Source organism: Pongo abelii, chromosome 9 (assembly GCF_028885655.2).
Source record: "Pongo abelii isolate AG06213 chromosome 9, NHGRI_mPonAbe1-v2.0_pri, whole genome shotgun sequence".
NCBI lineage: Eukaryota > Metazoa > Chordata > Mammalia > Primates > Hominidae > Pongo > Pongo abelii.
The window spans coordinates 5,208,991-5,226,416 of NC_071994.2; the positions used below are offsets into that span (position 1 = coordinate 5,208,991).

Genomic DNA, 17,426 nt, shown 5'->3' on the forward strand with positions numbered 1-17,426 from the left:
AGACTGCAGGTGTGAGCCACCATACCCAGCTAATTTTTAAATGTTTTGTAGAGATGGGGTCTCACTATGTTGCCCAGGGTGGTTTCAAATTCCTAGTCTCGAGCAATCCTCCTGCCTCGGCTTCCCAAAGTGCTGGGATTACAAGAGTGTGCCACTGCATGCAGCCCCAATGGCCCTATTTTAACAATCTGGTCCTTATTTGAAAATAAAGCAAGTTATAAATAGACTATTGGAAATCCAGGATAATGGAATCAGGCTCTTTGCCTTTATTTTTTATTTTATTTATTTATTTTTTATTTGAGACAGAATTTCACTCTTGTTGCCCAGGCTGGAGTGCAATGGCACGATCTTGGCTCACTACAACCTCCACCTCCCAGGTTCAAGCCATTCTCCTGCCTCAGCCTCCTAACTAGCTGGGATTACAGGCATGAGCCACCATGCCCAGCTAATTTTGTATTTTTAGTAGAGACAGGGTTTCACCATGTTGGCCAGGTTGGTTTCGACTCCTGACCTCAGATGATCCACCCACCTCGGCCTCCTAAAGTGCTGGGATTACAGGCGTGAGCCACCACACCTGGCCCTTCTTTGTCTTTAATGCTAAGACAGTCTGGCTTCAAAATAAATATTTTAGGAACAAACCAGATGAACAAATTGATGATTGGGGACAGAAAATCTCCCCAAAGCTTTATTTCAGATTAATAGTTTGAATCAATAGTGTTGATTTTTGTAGCACATATAATCGTTCAGTGCCTTGCAAATATTTTTAAAGTTAGAAATTAAAACCTATGCTATTCTGTATAAGCCTCCATGTCCACGGGCTTTATTCTGTAAGTGGTCATTTATTTTTCTCACCACGTTGTGTATTTTCCTATGCCGAAAGATATATTTATTTTATTTTATTTCAGCTAATGAAATTTATGCTCAAAAATGTGTTTTAAATATGTACTGATAAGAGAACAGTTCCCTTATTTGGGAGGTGTTTGTAATCTAATGTTAAATGGGCAGGGAGAAGGACATTACATTGTTTATATATTAAATTATGTTTATATGAAAATTCAAGGGAAAAATAACAAAATTAGCAAAAATCAGTTGGTGGACAGGGTGAACTTTTTTTTTTTGTTTGGCTTGCCGTCTTTCCCTTTTTCCTATATTCCAAGTGTTTTGTGATTTCATTTGCTTATTAAAAAAACCTAAAAATTAAAGACATCTTCCAAAATAATATAAAGTCTATTTAATTTCATCCACCAAAAACATTTTTTTATGCTTATAACGACTTATGTTCATTGTGCAAACAAAGATGAGATGTTCCAAAAAATATACATGAGGACATTAAAAAATCACTGTCATTCCAAAATCTAGCTATATTCTCTATTAACATTTTGCTGTATTTGCTTTCACTCTTTTTTCTCTTTTCCTTTTTTCTTTTCTGTTTTTTTTTTGGTTTGTTTTTGTTTGTTTTGTTCGAGATAGGGTCTGGTTCTGTTGCCCAGGCTGGAGTGCAGTGGCACGATCACGGTTCACTGCAGCCTCAATTTCCTGAGAACAAGCAATCCTCTCGCCTTAGCCTCCCAAGTAGCTGGGACTACAGGTGCGCACTACCGCGCCTGGCTAATTTTTTTCTATTTTTTTTGTAGAGATGGAGTCTCAGTATGTTACCTAGCTTGGTCTTGAACTCTGGGCTCAAGCAATGCTTCCAAAACCTTGGCCTCCCGAGTTGTCGGATTATACATGTGAGTCACCTCACCTGGCTACTCTCATTCTTTAAAAGCAGTGTTTAGTGTGATTGGAATTCGAGTATATGTAGAGTTTTTTTTTTTTCTTTTTCTTTCTTTTTATGTTTTTGAGATGAGATTTCACTCTGTTGCCCTGGCATAGCTGCAGTGAAGTGGCATGATCATAGCTCACTGCAGCCTCAGATAAAGGGTTTTTTTTTTCTTTTTCTTGAAATATCATGAGCATTTTACATGATGTTACTTTTGTTGAAATATTATTTGTAATGCTTGCTTAGGAGTCTTCAACATGAATAGCCTACAATACATGTCATAATTCTACATTTTGTCAATGTAGCTGCTTTCCTTGCCTTGCCTTTTACAAATCGTGTTGCACTGAACAACACCGTACACAATATTTTTACTTGTCTTTGATTATTTCCTAGAGATGAAGTCTTAGAAGTGAAATGACTAGGTCCAGGGGCAAAAAACTTTTTTATTTTATTTTATTTTTGAGACAGAGTCTCATTCTGTCGCCCAGTCTGGAGTGCAGTGGCACGATCTTGGCTCGCTGCAACCTCCACCTCCCAGGTTCAAGCAATTCTCCTGCCTCAGCCTCCAGAATAGCTGGGACTACAGGTGCACGCCACCACACCCGGCTATTTTTTGTTTTTAGTAGAGACGAAGTTTCACTGTTTGGCCAGGCTGATCTGGAACTGGTGACCTCACGTGATCCGCCCACCTTGACTTCCCAAAGTGCTGGGATTACTGGCGTGACCCACCACGTCCAGCTAGTAAAAACAAACAAACAAACAAACAAACAATATACATATATATAATGCTCTTCCTATGTTTTTGAACTGCCTGACCAAGAAGTGTCTTCAATGTATGCACTTGTGCTCAATAAGAATATCTTTTAATTCTAAAAAAGGAGAAAAAGAACTTAAACTATTTTAAAAGGTAAAAAATGCATCTCATTATTCTTTCTTAGCATTGCTTTGGTTACTAGTAAGGTTGCGTCTGCTTTTCCTGATTGGCCAGCTGTTGCTCTTTCTGTGAATAATGTTTCAAGTCTTTTTTTTTTCGCCCGTTAGGATGTATTTATTTAAATAAATACATGTATTTAAATAAACTCTTTACCAGAAATATTATTTCTTTAGTTACAATATTTATGACAAATATTTCCCCATATTGTTCTGTAACTTTAAATTTTGTTTTTTATCACTTTTGGTACACACAAGTTTGCATTTTTACATGGTAAAATGTTGGTTTTGCTTGCTGAGAATTCCTTCATGGCTTTTATGTGTTAAAAGAGCATCTTCATACTTGTCTGAATGTTCCACCTAGATTTTTTAATGTATTTTATTTAATTTATTTATTTATTTATTTTTATTTTATTTTTTTTTGAGATGGAGTCTTGCTCTGTCACCCAGGCTGGAGTAGAGTAGCGCGATCTCGGCTCACTGCAAGCTCCACCTCCCAGGTTCACGCCATTCTCCTGCCTCAGCCTCCCAAGTAGCTGGGACTACAGGTACGCGTCACCACGCCCCACTAATTTTTTTTTTTTTTTTTTTTTGGTATTTTTTTGGTAGATACGGGGTTTCACCATGTTAGCCAGGATGGTCTCCATCTCCTGACCTCGTGATCCGCCCGCCTCGGCCTCCCAAAGTGCTGGGATTACAGGCATAATGTGCTTTATTCATTTATTTATTTAGAGACGGAGTTTCGCTCTTGTTGCCCAGGCTGGGGTGCAATGGTGCGATCTCGGCTCACTGCAACCTCTGTCTCCCGGGCTCTCCTGCCTCAGCCTCCCGAGTAGCTGGGCTTACAGGCATGCGCCACCACGCCAGGCTAATTTTGTAGTTTTAGTATAGACGGGGTTTCTCCATGTTGGTCAGGCTGGTCTCAAACCCCCTAACTCTGGTGATCCGCCTGCCTCGGCCTCCCAAAGTGCTGGGATTACAGGCGTGAGCCACCGTGCCCAGCCAATGTGCTTAATTTTTTTAAGTTAACTCTTTAACTCATCTGGAATTATTTTGATGAATGGTGTGAGGCATACATGGAACCAAGCTTTTCCCAAACAACCAATTTTCCAGTATAGTTATTAATTAATATTCCCTTTCTCCAATTAATTTGTAATTCTTCTTTTTACCACATGAGAAGGCTTTACATCTATGAGAGTCCATTGTCTGGGCCATTTACTTTATTTCACTGGTCTGTCACTTCTTGAACCAACATACCACAATATTTATATTGATACTTTATCTTTTCATATCTGATATGAAAATCATTCTTTTTTTTTCAAAAACATCTCAAGTTATTTTTATTAGTTTATTCATACGGATGAAAAAGTTTAGGATTTTGACACATTTTACCAGATCTCATGGAATTTTCTTTGGTACTGCACTTGTTCAGTTTTCCAATCCTCAATCATGGTAGAGCTGTAGTTTTCCTTATATGGGCCCTGCTCAAATTGTTAGAAATTCTTATTTCTAAGAAATGTATTATGACTATCATAAGGCGATTTTCCCATCCCACCCCTGCTCAGGTTACTACCAATTATTGTTGGAATAACAGAAAGTGTTTTTTTCCCTATTCATCATACACATAGCTACTTGCTGCAATTATGGATTCTGAGAATGTCTTAGGTGACTATTTGGGTTTTCTAGGTAGGCCCTCACATCTGCAAATAGTAGTATTTCTGCCTTTTTTTTTTTTTTTGGTATTTACACTTCTTGCTTCATGTTTTACTGCATTGGCCAGGGCTGGCAGAAAGATGTTCAGTGGTCACGTGAGGTTTTACTACTGACTTTATTAGAAATGCTTCTGGTGTTTCTCATCTGAGTTCCGTTGTCGCTTAGATTTTGAAATCGCTTTTTAAAAATCGTGTTCAGAAAGCACATCTCATGGAAATGACAAATATGAGAACTAAAACCGACAAATTTCTCCCCAAAATCCCACATGCAGAGCCTCCTGGCCCGGAGCCTCCTGAGGCGTCGGTTCTTTGATGACTTCCCATTTCTTTTCCTTTTTTTTTTTTTTTTTTTTTTTTTTTTTTGACGGAGTCTGGCTCTGTCGCCAGGCTGGAGTGCAATGGCGCGATCTCGGCTCACTGCAATCTCCGCCTCCCGGGTTCCAGTGATTCTCCTGCCTCAGCCTCCCAGGTAGCTGGGATTACAGGCGCCTGCCACTATGCCCGGCTAATTTTTGTATTTTCAGTAAAGACGAGGTTTCACCATGTTGGCCAGGCTGGTCTCGAACTCCCGACCTCAGGTGATCCGCCCGCCTCGGCCTCCGAAAGTGCTGGGATTACAGGCGTGAGCCACCGCGCCCAGCTCATGACTTCTCATTTCTTCCTTGGTTCTTTCGGAGCCACTTTGGGAAATTCGGTTCTATCTGCAGTGGTAAAATACAGGTCGGCTCTCCCCGTGCGCGGCCAATGGACGCTCCCAGCGCGGACAGACAGGCCCTTTGCTGGAGCTGGGCAGGGCGAAGGGACCCTGGGCGGGGCTTCATTCGAGTCCGGCCCCGCCCACCGCTGCAGCTGCGCATGCGCCATGTACAGGCTGCTTTGGACCCTCCCGCGTGCCGTTCTTACCCGGCCTGCCCCGCGCCGCCGCTTCCGGAAGTGGGTCTCGTCTCCTCCCAAGCGGAGCGTTTGTTCCTGAACCTGCCGGGTCTGCTACGGCACCGCAGGGCTGCAGAAACCCGGGGGCCAAGGGCGGGCTGCTTGCCGCTATGGCTGGCAGTCAGGACATATTCGATGCCATCGTGATGGCGGATGAGAGGTGGGTGGCGAGGCTGGGCCCGCACCCCGCCCTGTCTGGTCCTTTCCCAGCGGCTTCGCCGCCGGCTGCGGCCCAGGGCGGCTCTGCTGGAGCCTGGCGTCCCTTGGGCGTGCGCATTGGGGAGCGCCTGGTGGCCGTGGACGCAGGGACAAGTGTGGGCCTGATGCTCTGGTCCTCTTCTCCTGGCCCGCTCCGGCGGGGCACGTGCCCAGCTGCTCTTCCAGACCCGCCTTCCCTGTCAGGGCTGCCCCCAAGCATCTGCTCAGCCTGGTGGTTCTCCTCCTCCGAGGCCACCCCGTCCTCTGGGAGGATAGACCTTTGCCATCTGGGAGCTGCCTTTTTTTCTGGTTCCTTAATCATAGGACATACGGCAGTATTCATGGATGTGCTGATAGATGTGCCCGACCACACCCCTTTCCCTCCAGAGCCCCTGGGGAGCCCCTCGTGCTGCAACAGTGGGGGAGTTGTGAGTTGCCTCCTGGCTGACTTCCAATGCCCGGCCCAGAGGACACGTCCATAGATGTTAGTTAAGAAATCGGCCGAACATTTAGCAGTCAGTCGCTGACGTTTATTTAGCTCGCGCAGTGAGTCAGACACTGAGCTAAACGTTCCACCCTGGTTATCTACTTCAGCCCTACTTAGTAAGTGGATTCTATTATTCCTCGGAATTTACAGACTAGGAGGCACAGTCACTTTCCAGGGTCACACAACTAATAAGTGGGGAGCTGTGCACCCTGCTTCATGGGGCGCTGCAGCCCACTCCTTGCATGTTTGGTGACTGCAGGTTAAGATAGTGCCAGTTCCACTGTTGGGCCTCAGGGTCAGTGCTACTCCGGGTACCAGTCGGAGTACATTTTGTGGTGATCTGATGCCATTTCTCTCTGTTGCCCTACCGATGTGATGTCAAATCCTGTGTATGTTGCAGTTTTTTGGAAGCGGTTGACTTGGACTAGTGCTACTTGAACACTCACAGAACTTTGGCCCCCTAACTCTGGCTGCAAACCAGACTTACCTAGGAGACTTTGAAAAGTAGATTCCGGGCCAGATGCGGTGCCTCACGCCTGTAATCCCAGCACTTTGGGAGGCCAAGGCGGGCAGATCACCTGAGGTCGGGAATTCGATACCAGCCTGACAAACATGGAGAAACCCTGTCTCTACTAAAAATACAAAATTAGCCGGGTGTGGTGGCGCAAGCCTGTACTGTAATCCCAGCTACCTGGGAGGCTGAGGCAGGAGAATTGCTTGAAACTGGGAGGCGAAGTTTTCGGTGAGCTGAGATCACACCATTGCACTCCAGCCTGGGCAGCAAGAGCGAAACTACGTCTCAAAAAAAAAAAAAAAAAGGCTGGGCGCGGTGGCTCATGCCTGTAATCCCAGCACTTTGGGAGGCCAAGGCGGGCAGATCACGAGGTCAGGAGATTGAGACCATCCTAGCTAACACGGTGAAATCCTGTCTCTACTAAAAATACAAAAAATTAGCTGGATGTGGTGGTGGGCGCCTGTAGTCCCAGCTACTTGGGAGGCTGAGGCAGGAGAGCGTGAACCAGGAAGCAGAGCTTGCAGTGAGCCGAGATCGCACCACTGCACTCCATCCTGGGCGACAAAGCGAGACTCCATCTCAAGAAAAGAAAGTGGATTGCAGGCCAGGTGCGGTGGCCCTCACTTGTAATCCCAACACTTTGAGTGGCCAAAGCTGGAGGATCGCTTGAGCCCAGGAGTTTGAGGCTATAGTGAGCTGTGATCGTACCATTGCACTCCAGGCAGGGCAACAGAGACCCTGTCTCAAAAAAAAAAAGAAAAAAAAGGAAGGAAGAAAGAAAAGTAGATTCCAGGGCCTTGCTCCAGACATACTGAATCTCTGGGGGTGAGGCTTTTGAGTTAATATCTTTGAATTTTCCTTGCTTCTAGTACCCTATCAGGTTTGGGAATCCCTAATTTAGTCCTTTGTTGTAGATGAAGAAACTGGGCTACAAGAGGTACAATGACTTCCAGAGGCAAATAGGAAGTGGTAGATCTGGGACTGGAATCTGTGCCTTCTGACTTGAATTTTAGGCTTTTCCTCCTTTACTCTGGCTTGTCTTACTGGGTCCGGGTAATACAAGAGAGAGAAGTTTTCCTGGAAAAAGTATTCTTTCTCCTGTTGATTTGATGAAGCATGCTTCTTCTTCACAGGTTTCATGGGGAAGGGTATCGGGAAGGCTATGAAGAAGGCAGTAGTTTGGGTGTGATGGAGGGAAGGCAGCATGGCACGCTGCATGGAGCCAAAATCGGGTCTGAGGTAAGTGGGAACCCCCATCTGGAAATGAAGCCTCTTCATTTACAATTTATAATTTATTTCAATATTCAGTGTGATGGAGTAAGAATTGTCAGGCCTTTTAAAATCACAGTGCCGGATGGGTGCGGTGACTCACGCCTGTAATCCCAGCACTTTGGGAGTCTGAGGTGGGCGGATCACCTTGAAGTCAGGAGTTGGAGACCAGCCTGACCGACATGGTGAAACCCCGTCTCTACAAAAAATACAGAATTAGCTGGGCATGGTGGTGCATGCCTGTAATCCCAGCCACTTGGGAGGCTGAGGTATGAGACTCGCTTGAACCTGGGAGGCGGAGGTTGCAGTGAGCCAGGATCGCACCATTGCACTGCAGCCTGGGCGACGAGAGGGAAACTCCATCTCCAACAAACAACAAAAAAAAATCACAGTGCCTTTGTGTGGGAGTTAATGGACTAGATGGACTGTTGCTGGAGAAATATTCTTAGTACAGAACCGAGAGTGCATTTTGCTGTGGGTAGATACAATTAAGTTATGCAGGCTGGGTAAGAGAAAACAAGTTCCTGGTGTCCTTAGTTTACTTGAGAGTGTCATGGTGCTGGCTCATGTACTAAGCCAGCTGAATCATTGTCCAAAGAATGGGTGCCCTCTGTCATGTGAAAATATTCCATTTATGTTTACGTTGAAATTTCATCAACTTTATGATTTTTTTTTTCTCTTCTTGCCCTTTGTCCTAGATTGGCCCTTACAGATAAGTGGCCCTTAGTGGCAAAGTCTGAGTTGAGGCAGTTATGACTATATTGGATGTTTGATGCTGCGAAACAGATCACCACAAAATGCATGGGCTTATCGCAGCAAATATTGATGGTCTCACATGTTTCTGAGGGTTGGGAACTCAGGAGCAGCTTTGCTGGGTGGTCCTGGCTCAGGGTGTCAGCCAGAGCCATGTCACCTGAAGGCTTGACTGGGCTTGGAGGATCTGCCTCCAAGGTGGTGCTGTCACCTGACTGTGGGCATGGATGTCTCCATGGGGCTGCTTGTGTGTCCTCGTGACATTCAAGAGCGAGTGGTCCAAGAGAGCTGGTGAGGCAAGTGACATTGGCTTTTATCCCTAGACTCAGGAGCTTTGTGCTGTTCCTCCACATTCTGTTGGTTACGAAAGCCACCCTGGTGGAGTGTCGAGGGACCTGCACAGGGCATGGGTACTAGGAGATGAGGACTGGGGCATCTGGGAGGCTGGCTGCCCCACCGACGACCTAATCTCCTAGTTTCCATTGCCTAATGCTCAACAGGTGCTTCCAGAAAATAGTGCGAGAAGCACCGCTGCCTTCTGCCCCCACCTTTTGTTTTGAGATCTTGGTAATGAAAGCGTAGCTAGTTGCGTATTAATTTCACTCTTAAATATTTTTCACATTCACAGATCGGGTGCTACCAAGGTTTTGCTTTTGCATGGAAATGTCTACTGCACAGTTGCACCACTGAGAAGGACAGGTAAAGGTGGAGATGTCTTTCTTTCTCAGCGTAGGAACCAGGAGTTCTAGTTCCATGGGTTACCAACATGCCCTTGAGTAATGAATCTGTGTTCCTCATGTGTAAAATGGAGACAATTATCAGTGTTAAGCTTGAGTGTTGTTAGGAGATGTAACGGAAATACTAAATAGAAAGTGCCAGGCACATTTTAGGTGTTTGGTGGACACTGGCTGTTGTTGCTTCTCAAGAGTTCTATGCTCCTTCCTTTTACCTGGAGTCATTAGTGCACCACGTGGCTTTTAGATACCCTACCAATAAAATAATGTTGACATTGATCATATTTTCTCATTCACCTTTCCCCTGAGCTTCTAATAAACAAATTATAACAGTTTTATATGACTTGGACTCAGAGATGAGGACACCATTGTCATCAGTTTTTTAATGTAGCCAACTAAGTCTGTTAACAACAAAATGCATTTAAATGTGTTTAACTCCTTTCTGGAACTTGTCAACACTCAGTAAGTGTTAGCTGTCATTTGAATTGTTTTTAGCCTTTAAAAACTCTTCTCAGCCGGGCGCAGTGGCTCACGCCTATGATCCCAGCAGTTTGGGAGGCCGAGGCGGGCAGATCACGAGATCAGGAGTTCGAGACCAGCCTGGCCAATATGGTGAAACCCTGTCTCTACTAAAAATACAAAAATTAGCTGGGCATGGTGCCGTGTGTTTGTAGTCCCAGCTACTTGGGAGGCTGAGGTTGAAGAATTGCCTGAACCCAGGAGGCAGAGGTTGCAGTGAACTGAGATCATGCCACTGCGCTCCAGCCTGGGCGACAGAGCAAGACTCCTTCTCAAAAACAAACAAACAAACAAACAAAAACTCTTCTTCCTGCATTGTACTTACTGAAGCCCCATGTGACCCTGCTTTATCTATCTTCATTCTGAAGCTGGAAGTGAACCCTTGAGATGGTTTGGATACTCTGCTGTTCATGGGTGGCAGCAAGTGTGGGACCTGAGCTGGTGCTCTGTGTCATTCTGACACCTGGTGGCCTCGCCTAGCATGGGAGGGGCACAAGGAGAGTGGATAGCTCTCTCCCTGACCACGTGACTTGTGCTTTTATTTGAAATCTCTTGAATTTCTAGAAATACTTTGAATATCTTGAATATTCAGATGTTTAAGAATGAGGATGCTTGCAACTGATACGGGTGGTTCTTTCTGCTCCGTTTGTACCAGCAGTTGGGAGTCGATGGGATTCTGGGTTAGCAGAGGGGCACTTGAGGACATTTTCCTCTTGGTTCTCGGGCAGCGGCCGGCAGCTGGGGATCCCAGGGGAATCGCTGTTGGCAGCCTGTGCTGCCACTAGGTGGCAGTCAAAGCTGAGCCTGGCTCTCAACTCCAGGCCACAAAAGGATGTGTGTTCTTGGAGTTCTCTGCCTGTCTCCCTTCTCCCGCAGCGGCAGAATCTGCCAGCTCCTGGAGAAGTGCTCCGCTGTGTGCCAGTGGTCCCATCCCAGGAGGTTGCCAGCCCTTACCCCAGAGCAGGGGTTTGCTGACGTCTGAAAGCAGCACACTCAGTCTAGCTAACACAGAAGAACCACTTTGGTTGACAAGGGGCTGGTGGCAGCCCTGCCAGACCCCCCTCGCAGCCGCCCTCATCCCATCCAGTAGTACCCAGAGGTCTCTTTGGAACCTAAGGCTTTATTGTAGAGCAGTGGTTCATGGAGGTTTGGATCTTATATGTCAGGTTTTTTTTTTTTAAATGGTGAAGGGCTGATATCGCATGTTTTACCTGTAAATTTTTCCAAATAAGGATGTTAAGAGAAAAACACCTGCCACCGCACTGTCATTCAGCAAAATGCTGGGCATTGTAACACCAAAGAAACCATGGAGAGCGGCATCTCAGGCCAAAAGATGGAGCTTTCCGTTGAGTAACTAGCTTTCCAGTAAACTGCGTGACACTTCTGTCCCCAGCTTCAGCAGTCTGGTGAAACCCTCCTGCAGACCAGCGCGCGCCAGGGCTGAGCACGGGGGCTCTGGCACCATCACTTTTGTTTCATTAGCCCTGAGCTGCTGACACCTGCCTGATATGTGCCGCCTCTGATGGTGCACCCGGCTGGGTGTGTCTGAGCAGCATCGCTGACCAGAGAAGTCACCGCTTGCCAAGTGGAAAGTGGGTGGTCCTCTGCATCGGGTTAGCATACAGCCACCTCCCACGTTTTGGCATCTCCCTTTGGTTTCCCTGGAAACCAGGTGCTTTGTTGCTAAAACTGACTTGCTTTGACCTTTCACAGTTTTGTATTTTCTCAGAGAGGTAGCCATCGTTAGCTCTTGTAAACTGGATGCTGCTGGCATACTTGCTCTTCTCTGTATCCAGGAGCACCAGCTGTTTGCACGTACACAGGAGGTCTTGGTTGCTTTGAATTGCTGTTGATTCATCCTAACCGTCAGTTCTTTAAAATTCCCTGAGTGGCCAGAGTATCTTGCCTACTCTGGCTACTCACATGGTCCAGTGCGGCATCGGGGCAGCATGCTTCTCAGGACCACCTGTGGTTCATTGAAAAGACCTGGCCCCACGAGATGTACACATGTGTGGACTATTTTTAAATCCCTGCAGGTGAGAGCCCTGGTCTCTAGGATCCAGAGGAAACCAAGAGACTAACATTTATTGAGCACCTACTCTGTGCTAGAGTCCAAGCTTCATGTCAATTTTTTTTTTTTTTTTTTTTTTTGAGACGGAGTCTCACTCTGTCCCCTAGGCTGAAGTGCAGTGGTGCAATCTTGGCTCCCTGCAACCTCCACCTCCCAGGTTCCAGCAATGCTCCTGTCTCAGCCTCCCGGGTAACTGGGACTACAGGCACACACCATCACGCCCATCTAATTTTTGTATTTTTAGTGGAGACAGGGTTTCACCATATTGGTCAGGCTGGTCTTGAACTCCTGACCTCAGGTGATCCACCCTCCTTGGCCTCCCAAAGTGCTGGGATTACAGGCGTGAGCCACCGGGCCCGGCCCATGTCAGTTATTTAATCCTCTTGAAAGTCTGTGAGGTTGCTGTTACTCTCCCCATTTAAAAAAAAAAAACAAAAATTAATTTCTCACCATCTGGAGGCTGGGATGCCCCCCATTTTACAGATGAGGCCAGCAGGGTTGAAAGCAGGTAGCGAGGTGTTGGGGAGACGTCATGCCCAGGGCTGCTGTCTCCTGAGTGCACAGCCTTTCTGCAGAACCTCCTTGCCTCCCCAGCAAAGATCTGCCCTCCCTGGGTAGGGGACAGTACTGATTTCCGCCTTTGGAGGGAGGGGTTTGCTGGTTTACCTGCAGCTGAACTCTGGAAGGCTTTGAGCACAAAGATTCCAGATCCTGGAAAATCCCCAGACCCAGAGCAGGCCCGCTCGTGCCCAGCCCCAGTCCCTCTTGCCCAGTTCTGTCTGTTTCTGCGTGTGTGACCTCGAGAGTCAGCAGGGCTTCAGGCTGCCTCAGCCACTCAGCCCCGTGGTCGGGATGGAGGCATGTCTGTAAGCTAGGCACACACTTGCTGTCGAGGCACTGGGTATGGGCCTAAGCACGTTGCTAGGTAAATAAATATGATTTCGTGTAATGAGAAAATAATCATCCAGCTTTTGAACGAAGGCATTCTTAGCGCACCTGCTGGGTTTCGGTAAGCCAGCAGCATAGCTGTTGCGTAAGTTGAGCCTGTTGTGTGCACATGACTGAGGGTCTGTATTTCTGTGCTTTACAGCAGAAAGATGAAGGTCTTAGAATCATTAATTGGAATGATCCAGAAATTCCCTTATGATGACCCTACTTATGATAAACTCCATGAAGACTTAGACAAAATCAGAGGAAAATTTAAACAGGTGCGTGCACTGTGTGTTTCCTCCTGCTGGGAGCGCCTAATTGTGCCTTTCCCAGGCGGGGCGGCACACTCCCGGGGCCACTGCACCAATGGCCTGGGGCTGTGTGTGCCGCGGAACTGTCCGTAGAGGCGCCTCATCCTTGAGTCGCAGTACAGGAAAACTGAAGACAGTCCAGAGAATAGGAGTTAGGACTCATTTATGGGCTGGCCACGTAGACAGGGAAAGCTATAGCTGGATACAGAGTTATCTTCTCATTTTTCAGTAAAAATGCACAAGATTAAAAATACCATCTCTTTTCTTTTGTGTTTTCAGTTTTGTTCATTACTCAACGTTCAGCCAGACTTTAAAATTAGTGCAGAAGGTTCTGGACTTTCATTTTGAGGAGGATGGATGAACAGAGACCGAACGTCGAGGAACAGATGTGTGTGTGATGTGTTTAGAAATGCGGTCAAGGGCCAGACGGTGCTGGGAAGGCCGTTGTTCAGTGGGAGGGTGAGGGTTCCGGTTCAGCCGTGGGAGGGCCTCCTTCCCTGGGGTTTTCTGCCTGTGTCACCTGGGTGCCCGCCTTGGGGCCTCTTCACACATGCCCTTTGTTGGGCTGAAGCCGTCCCTGGCAGAGCCCTCGTGCGGCTGCTCCCTGCTGCGCCCATGTGCATTGACTTGACGGCCTCTCCGGCAGCACAGGCCTAGCTGGTTCTGGGTTGGGGTTGGCTCTGGATAGGGTCAGTCACCGGGCCTGGACTCGAGGCAGTTATTTTTATTATTATTATTTTTTTTTTTGCAATGAGAGAGATGGTTGGCCCTGAATGAGGCTCGTGGGAGGTTTGGACGGGTGCTGTGCCGCAGGTCGAGGCCGCTTGTGTGCCAGGCGCTGCAGGACGTGCCTCCCATGTTTTATTCAATCCCTTCAGGAGCCCACTAGGTGGGTGTTATTCTCATTTTACAGAAGAGGAAGGTGAGACGCGAAGGGATTGCGTGGTCTAAGGGCACCCAGCAGCAGAGCTAGGACTTCCGCCCCAAGGCCGTGCCTCACTGCCACCAGGCACAGCCACCTCCAGAATGCACAGGGAGTCCCTGCCCTCCCTCCCAGGCCGCACGGGTCCTGCCGAGCCTCACGGAGCACAGGGGAGTCCGTGGTGGCCAGTTTGCCTGGGCATCTGGCTGAGAGGAAGAAAGGCCAGCCTGATCCTGAGGGGACCCAGACATATCCTTCGCACTGTCCCTAGAGGGGCGATGAGCTCTGCAGCATTAAAAAATGGTGAAGGGGGGAAATATTTTGAACCAAAGACCAAATGTTAGGCCGCCGTTATATTTGTAGAAACTTTGAGAACCATGCGTACAGGCTCCTGCATTCTCCCCTCTCCTAGGAGCTCTTTTGTCTCTGTCCTTACGAGGTGTCATACAGAGGCAGTGGGGTGGGCACTGATGAGCAGAGTGGATGGTTCAGTGGGTCCCCACGAGGCGAGTGGTCATATGCGATGGCACGTGTTCACGCATCCTCCTCTGTGCACCCCAGGGTCACCGACGTCCCCACACGCTGGCTCTCCACACCCCTCCTGTTCCAGAAAGCATGTCTGAAAGCAGTCCAGGAGATGATTAAGGAGTCGCCATGAATCCACTTTGGTTTTAAAACCATTCCTGAATGTCCCAGTGGATTGTGCTGTGCTCCCTAAGCTGCTGACTGCGGGAGCCAGAGCAGTGACCCCTGCGGGAGCAGCGGCAGGTGGACCTCCACGGTGGCTAGCTTTGTTTTTTTTCGTTTTTTCTTTTGAGGCGGAGTCTCACTCTGTCGCCGAGACTGGGGTGTATTGGCACGATCTCGGCTCACTGTAACCTCCGCCTCCTGAATTCAAGTGATTCTCCTGCCTCAGCCTCCCTAATAGCTGGGATTACAGGCGCCCGCCACCACGCCCAAGTAACTTTTGTATTTTTAATAGAGATGGGGTTTTGCCATGTTGGCCAGGCTGGTCTTGAATTCCTAGCCTGAAATGATCCACCCATCTCCACCTACCAAAGTGCTGGAATTGCAGGCATGAGCCACCACTCCCGGCCTGCTTTTTGTTTTTGAAGACAAGACTTAGGTCTCCTCCTCCCGAACTCTAAACCTGCGTGTGTGGCTGTGCACCCCTCATTTGTAGCCTCACCTCAGGTCTGGGGAAGTCTGCGCTGGCATCTCCTCATCGTGCCTTCATCACAGCCGGTGCCTTCGGGTCAGAAAGACTCTCGTTCTTTCTAGATGGTGGGATCAGGGGCCTTTGTTGTGTTTCCCTTGGTGGATTTTTGTGTTTTGTAAGTTGTCTATTTTGATAATGTATTATTTTTATAATTGGAAAAAAAGTAAATAGCATATTTTAAAGTGAAAGTTTGTCTGGGACCATTTGTAACACATCATCATTTATAACACAACATCTAGCCAGTTTATTTCTTCCTCCAGGGCATTTAGGATCTGGATATGAAGGAAGACATGTGCCTTAGATTTCTGCCAGCTCGTCTCCTTAACCCAGCGTAGACACAGCCGCTGCGAGAGTAGTCCCACTGTGTTGGGGACTGATCAGCTCCTGCTCACCTGGCCCAGCCACCTGTCAGCAGCTATTACTAATCCACCCTCCCCGAGACATCTCTATCCCCACTCTCCCCCACCTTCTCTCCCCTCCTCTCCTCTTTTTTCTTCTTCCGTCTCTGTCTCCTATTCTCTCTCCCTATTCCCTCTCTGCCTCTGGCACAGCTGGCTGAGCAGCAGACTGCCACTTCCTTCTCTGGTTTGCCTCACATGGAGCCAGGGCTGCCTCCTCATCTTCAAGATTCTCACACACTCTGCTGACCTGCGCCTGCCTGGCCCCTTTCTAGAGGACGAGACCCAGTTTCCAGGAGCCCTTGGTCACCCCCAACATTGCAGTACAGAGCCCACTGTAACAGGTGCTTCCATCGTATTCAGGCAACGCCATCCTTAGCCTTTACCCCGGGAATGAGCATGTCTGTGTCTCCTCTTCTGCTAATGAGGTGTTAGTAGAGGGTCCGACCAGTCCCCAACACAGTGGACCCACTCTTAGAATGGCTGTGTCTGTGCTGGGTTAAGGAGATGAGTTGGCAGAAGGTCCTGCGGGGGCTTCTGGGAAAGGTTACGTCATTCCGAAGGAAAGGTGCTGGTGCTATTTTGGACATCATCCTGTTGGGATGCGACAGCTAGAATTGCTCCAGGCATCTTGCAGGCTGGCTACAGCTGAAGCCACCCCTGAGCCTGACAGAGCGAAGAGCTAGGAAGAACCTGCGTCCTTGGTGCCACTGCTTGCTGTTCCCACCAGCCCTGAGCCACTTTGCTCGCACCTGTAAGCGCTACCCGTCCCAGTCATGCAAGGCTGTGGCCCTGGGTTTCCATTGCTTGCAGACAAAGTCTGCTTGCTGTCTTCATCATCCCTGCCAGGCCCATCCCGTCCCGCTAGTTCTGGACGTCAGCCTTTGTCCAGAGTGGCTTTGAGTTTGGGAGCTCCTGGGGTTGGATTGCATCCCTTCCGGTTGGTTTCCCAAGGCTTTGGCCTGCTCCTTCTTTCCTGTCAGAAGCTCCCAGCGTGTCGTCTGCCACTGTCTCAGCTCGGGCTGCCACCACAGCACCACTGATGGGTGGCTTCAACAGCGGTCCATCTTCTCTCGGTTCTGGAGGCTGGAGTCCGAGATCAAGGCATCACAGGGCTGCTCCCTCCTGAGGCCTCTCTCCTTGCCTTGCAGACAGCTACCTTCCCCCCGTGTCCTCACGTGGTCGTTCCTCTGTGTGTGTCCTCATCTCTTATAAGGACCCCAGTCAGATTGCATTGGGGCCCACCCTTACAGCCTCATCTGAACTTAGTTGCCTGTTAAAGACTTTGCTCTCCAAACAGTCACATTCTGAGGCATGGGGGGCTAAGGCTTCCACACGAGTTTTGTGGGGACACAGTTCAGCCCCTAACAGGACCCTGGCTGTGGCTGCTGGATAGACTGTTGAATTGGGACTCGGGAGAAGAGAAAGCCATTTCATGTAAAAGTTGAAGTTATTTCAATTAGTTTTTCTAGAATGTTAACAGCTAGGCACAAGCAAGAGTAGTCAGTCCTCCACCGAACTCTCCACTTTGGAATCACCTCTCAGAGTCACTGGATGGCCAAAAGGGAACTGCCCAAGGGCCACACTGCTGTCCTAAAATACGACCACATTTCACTTTATTTTACATTCACCCCTTGACATTTTTTTCTCTAACCAGTGGCAAAAAAAGAATGAGGAGATATTTCTCTAACCAGTGGCAAAAAAAGAATGAGGAAGAAGGGACGAGAGGCCTATTTGCTGAGTGGCTGCTGGTGGCCCGCCCTT

The 17,426-nt window shown here is 48.1% G+C and overlaps 1 protein-coding gene across 2 annotated transcripts; it reads left to right on the top strand.

Annotated features, from left to right (window-relative positions):
• The first annotated feature begins 5,271 nt into the window (after nt 1-5,271).
• On the top strand, nt 5,272-15,452 carry LTO1 (LTO1 maturation factor of ABCE1). Of its 2 annotated transcripts, XM_024254835.3 has the most exons (6): nt 5,272-5,497; nt 7,670-7,775; nt 9,187-9,257; nt 12,973-13,090; nt 13,403-13,511; nt 14,607-15,452. In XM_024254835.3, exons 1-5 carry the CDS (start codon nt 5,448-5,450, stop codon nt 13,469-13,471), a joined length of 414 nt encoding a protein of 137 aa, XP_024110603.1. In that variant the 5' UTR covers nt 5,272-5,447; the 3' UTR covers nt 13,472-13,511; nt 14,607-15,452. The 2 variants fall into 2 exon arrangements, with proteins under 2 accessions (XP_024110603.1, XP_063584433.1); XM_063728363.1 differs by having other exon boundaries at nt 5,311-5,497; nt 13,403-15,452.
• Nucleotides 15,453-17,426: the final 1,974 nt, after the last annotated feature.

Bases quoted from the DNA above. Each gene is read 5' to 3' on its own strand.
- LTO1 (XM_024254835.3), top strand. From the start codon at position 5,448: ATGGCTGGCAGTCAGGACATATTCGATGCCATCGTGATGGCGGATGAG. The intron at 5,498-7,669 runs GTGGGTGGCGAG...TCTTCTTCACAG, and splicing joins ATCGTGATGGCGGATGAGAG to GTTTCATGGGGAAGGGTATC. The intron at 7,776-9,186 runs GTAAGTGGGAAC...TCACATTCACAG, and splicing joins GAGCCAAAATCGGGTCTGAG to ATCGGGTGCTACCAAGGTTT.